Below are 4541 nucleotides of genomic sequence, written 5' to 3' on the forward strand. Positions count from 1 at the left end.
TCTACTCTTATAATTTCTATATTATTTAAAAAAAAATTAATAAATTAACAGACCTTATCGTTAAAACCATCACAACCGTAGTGCCAATAATCATATTCCCCTTTAACCAAGAAACTGGTGCCAACTTCCGGTGGTGAAACGTTTCGATGAACATTCTTCAATAAATCGCTTGAATAATCAACAGTCATCTTCACTGTTGTAAAATAACTACCACGCGGCGAGAACCGTTACTTTCTACCTCCCGCTGGGCATAAAAACCACTCGACTTTCGCGTGTCTGTCGTAACCGCTTGAAAAAAAACCTAAACAGACCGTAGACAGTGAACGCGATGGCAAGTAGACCGCGAAGCTTCGTATTTCCCGGTTTAACGATGATTCGCGGCCATTCCGCGTATTTTTCGTCAGACACCTAACCTATACAACTCAGGCTGGTTCATGTCCGTTCGTATAATGATTTAGTGAAAGCGTAAAGGGAAATCTTTCGTAATCCGTATATCGTCACTTCGAAAGTGTGTGCCCGTGTAAAGAAGAAGCAAAGAAGAAGACGACAGACTTTGGCCTTTATGATACGCGTGAAACCTTGGTATCACCTGGGAACATCGTTCCTCGATTCACCGTCGCGTTACTCGTTCTCTTCGTTTGATAGAAACGTCAAAGCTCGTACTACGCAGTCACGCGCACTTCGTTACGTGTTCCTCTTGCTCGCGATCAAATATACGTTATTCAGTGGTTTGTTGTGGCGTTACTGCGAGCACAAAGAACAAAAGGATAAGTCGGTGAAAGACTGATCGACAGAATGGATACTGGAATCTCATAGCATGATGTTAATCTGGATAAACGAGTGTGTACGGATAAGACGAACGGAGAAGTAGTGGGCAGCGAGAGGGAGAAAAAACTGCGCGAAACACGCACCACACAGATTACGTACATACACGGTGAACAGTGAGAGTCGTTTATTCGAGGCAAGATGAGAGCGGTAATTTGGTACACGTAAGTGGTAAGTCGATGTGAAACATAATTGCGGCCTTTATTCGATTACGGTAGACCGTCAGTTTAGAAAACGGTGGAATTGGTCGGTTGCATTGTGTCGGTTTGACAGTTACACAATAGGCTCACCGCTTATCGATTTTCGTCCGATACGGCCTTTATTCGATTACGGTAGACCGTCAGTTTAGAAAACGGTGGAATTGGTCGATTTATCGCGGTTGCATTGTGTCGGTTTGACAGTTACACAATAGGCTCACCGCTTATCGATTTTCGTCCGATTAAACCGACGGAGATTCGCGTTTATTTCGCGGGAACTCGTTCGTGGCTGGCCTTTTGTTTATCTGTCATTATGCGGTGCGGTCGTTGCTTCGTAGTAAGTCTGAAGGTCGCCACTCGGGAATACTGTCAAGTATTTTAGGTTATGTTTATTATGTCACCTTAATTAGCGGACGGTGTTTTTGCGCGATGATTCGTTCGAATGTCATAATCCGATGAATAAAGTGATTTTCAGGTTACTTCGTTTCTCTCTGCCTTTTTTTTTTCAATTACAAAATGATCGATATTTCGTAAGCATAATTATCGTTCACTGTTGCGATGAAATGACGTATGTTGTTTTTGTTTGTCCGCTAGTGAAAAGTCGAAGGATGTTTCGAGTATAAGCTGTGCAACGAAATAGGAAATATGTATGGTGCAGTGCGCGAGGAGGTCTCTGAAAGTTGGTTACACACATATGACTTAAGCAGTACAATGATTCCTAATGTTAGTTCGCCGATCAATGATGAGGAGCACTTTTGCAAGTTCATCTTGTACAAAGAAATCAAAGATTCAAGGTAAATAACTTATTAATGCTGAATCAGTCATGGATCAACTTGTTTTCTTTGTTTCCAGAGTACGAATATGGGATGTTGTCATATTGATACCAAACCTCTTGTTTCTTTTATTCATCGCAGTGAGATTCAATAGAGCACGGCTTAAATTAAGAGCAACGAGTAGTCCAATATATTTAGCATTTTATGGACTTGTCATTTGTAATGTAGTGATTTCAGTGATAAGATGTGTTGTTTCTATGACTGTAAATGCAGCAGCCACTGTTGGGGGTAAAGTGGACAAAGTACTATGGGTCACAGTAAGATTTTTTTTGTTGTCCACAGAGATGAGTGTGGTTATATTTGGTTTAGCTTTTGGTGAGTTTGCCTCGGTTATTTAAAAATTGCTTATGAAACTTTCCAAATTTATGATTGTTCCTTTTAGGACATTTGGATAGTCGCTCAAGTATTCGCAGGGTATTACTTGCTACTTCACTGATAGCATTGGCTTATACCATAACTCAAGGAACTTTGGAGTTAATTTTACCAGATGATACATTCCGTATTCCCAATAAAGATTTCTATGTATTTGGTCATGGAGGAATGATGTTTTGGTTTTGCAGCAGTATTGTTTTCACAATGGTAAATTCATTAAATGATAAATCAATAATACCATTTGTTACAAATAACCTAACTCGCTTCATAATCTTATTACAGATATATCTTTTTATATTAATACTGCCATGGACACGGTTAAGAGACCGCTTAACCCTTCCAAGTATGTTGGTAAACACAGTAACATTCACCACTTCATAATTGGTTCATTCATTATAAGCTATTTCTTGTTGCAGCAAAAAAAAGTTTTTACATTTACGCTGGTACATTAGCCATGCTAGACTTAGTACAATCAATTGGTGCAGGCTTTTTAAATTACACACAAAATCCAGTAGGATTATGTATCGTGGACTTCACTGCAGTAGTCTATCTAACTCTTTTTACGCCTTTGGTTTATCACACATTCCTATCAGAAGTCTTTGGGTAAGTGACTAATATCTAAATGCATCTAATTTCTCCTCAAATTAATGCACAAAGACGAACAACGGAATTTTTGTTACAGGGTTTCACAACCTTCGATAATGTTCTCATACAAGGCTCAAGTGGACGATGCGATGGATGAAGACACTGTGTCGTTGCCTCATCAACAGAGTTTCTCTTCGTTAAAAACAGACAGCGATTATATCTACCAGGTCCATACTCCATCTAGTTACATGCCCTTGTACGATTCGCAATTATTGAAAACATCCTTCCGCCTGAAGCATAAGACCTCCCTGCACTCCCTAACATCCATGAAAGACTCCAAAAGCGGTAGTGGACACACTTATGACTTTCCAACAGTTTTGTACCGTTCCACATCCGGCATTAAGAGCTCTATTAGACGATTGAGTGCAGAAAAGAGTGTTTCCGACTTTAAGAACTATCCTTTAACGAAATCAGACAATTTCATCGATTCGAAAAACAGCTCACCCGACTTGAGATTCCCTAACAAAACTTGGAAAAGCAAATCCACGTCGCAATTTAAATACGGCGGACCCAGTAGCGTCTCAAATTTGTTTTTCTCCCCAAATACTGCTAGTAACTTCCTGTACAAACCTGGAGCGAATGATAGCAACAGTAATTTATTTTCTCTCACGAGAAAGAGTAGCTTGGAATATGCAAGAAAGCGATCAGAGGCGAATATGAGCCAATTTTTTGAAATACCTCCATTGGAAAATACCTTGCAATCTATTCTGGATAGCAGCATAAACGAGTCAGAAATGAAGCACAGTATATCTGCTCATGAACCTTTGATGAAAGAGACCACTGTTGCGCTAGTTTTAGAAAGCATTGAGAAGAAAGAAACGAGTCCATTGATGCAGTATACTGACACTGAAATGTCTGAGATCGATGTAGAGGACGTGTTGGCCGATACGACAGACGTTTCGAATGCTACACAACAACTACTTAAATATACTATGACGCGCAACGAATTGTACAAGAAACGAAAGAAAAAAGATACACAGAAAAAGGAGTCCAGTGGTTTGAGCGCTTATCTACTGTCGACATCGGGCGCTCGTAAAGCTGAAAAAAATGAAGCAGATCCTAATTTATCCCCTTCCCATCATACTAAATCTTACACACAGACTGAGTCGTTATAAATATTAGGATTTATTACTGTTAGTCAGTGTAAAGTCTAAGTCATTACAATGTAGTTGTACATAAGAGAATCTTTTTAATTCAAGTTTTATCCTATTGAAAGAATGTCTCTGGAATAGAGTCTTTTATACCCACATGCAAATACACAAACGTGTTTGTTAATTAACAATTTTAAATGTATCATAGTGTAATATACATAGGAAAAGCGCACACGATGCTTTATTATCTGTGTATATATATATATACATATATATACACATATAGCATGTCTAGATTTAATTAAACTCATTAATGTAGCTGATGCACCTGGTTTTATTTATTTACACTAACTTGGCAGTGGATCAAGCTGACGTATCTCGTTTCGTTTTTTGTGTTGCAACCGGTGTATCTTACATGTTGATCACCATCACCTGCTTTTTTTCACCTCTAAATGAAGTAATAGACAAATCTTAATCCTATGCACCATTCTACGGCTTGAGACTACCATGATCCTTTCGTAATGTATGTGCAAAAGTAAATTTGCTGTATAGTGCCTTTAAATTACATCAAAAGAAAA

At 38.7% G+C, this 4541-nt stretch overlaps 2 protein-coding genes across 2 annotated transcripts in view; one reads left to right on the forward strand and one right to left on the reverse strand.

Annotated features, from left to right (window-relative positions):
* The window catches only part of LOC108577132 (ufm1-specific protease 1), a 10861-nt gene extending 10633 nt beyond the window's left edge, over nucleotides 1–228 (reverse strand). Inside the window, exon 1 of the mRNA XM_017940236.1 lies at nucleotides 54–228. Within this exon, the coding sequence (XP_017795725.1) occupies nucleotides 54–188 (135 nt within the window). The 5' untranslated portion in view covers nucleotides 189–228. The remainder of the gene's footprint in view (nucleotides 1–53) is intronic.
* A 702-nt stretch (nucleotides 229–930) lies between these two features.
* Nucleotides 931–4112, forward strand: LOC108577131. Its single transcript, XM_017940235.1, has 7 exons — nucleotides 931–996; nucleotides 1617–1816; nucleotides 1875–2170; nucleotides 2238–2434; nucleotides 2510–2570; nucleotides 2644–2830; nucleotides 2910–4112. The coding sequence occupies exons 2-7, from the start codon at nucleotides 1668–1670 to the stop codon at nucleotides 3985–3987; spliced, it is 1968 nt and encodes a 655-aa protein (XP_017795724.1). The 5' UTR covers nucleotides 931–996; nucleotides 1617–1667; the 3' UTR covers nucleotides 3988–4112.
* Nucleotides 4113–4541: the final 429 nt, after the last annotated feature.

The sequence above is a fragment of the Habropoda laboriosa genome, unplaced genomic scaffold (assembly GCF_001263275.1).
Source record: "Habropoda laboriosa isolate 0110345459 unplaced genomic scaffold, ASM126327v1 scaffold598, whole genome shotgun sequence".
In the NCBI taxonomy this organism is placed as follows: domain Eukaryota; kingdom Metazoa; phylum Arthropoda; class Insecta; order Hymenoptera; family Apidae; genus Habropoda; species Habropoda laboriosa.

Bases quoted from the DNA above. Each gene is read 5' to 3' on its own strand.
- LOC108577131 (XM_017940235.1), top strand. From the start codon at position 1,668: ATGTATGGTGCAGTGCGCGAGGAGGTCTCTGAAAGTTGGTTACACACA. The intron at 1,817-1,874 runs GTAAATAACTTA...CTTTGTTTCCAG, and splicing joins AAAGAAATCAAAGATTCAAG to AGTACGAATATGGGATGTTG. The intron at 2,171-2,237 runs GTGAGTTTGCCT...TGTTCCTTTTAG, and splicing joins TATATTTGGTTTAGCTTTTG to GACATTTGGATAGTCGCTCA.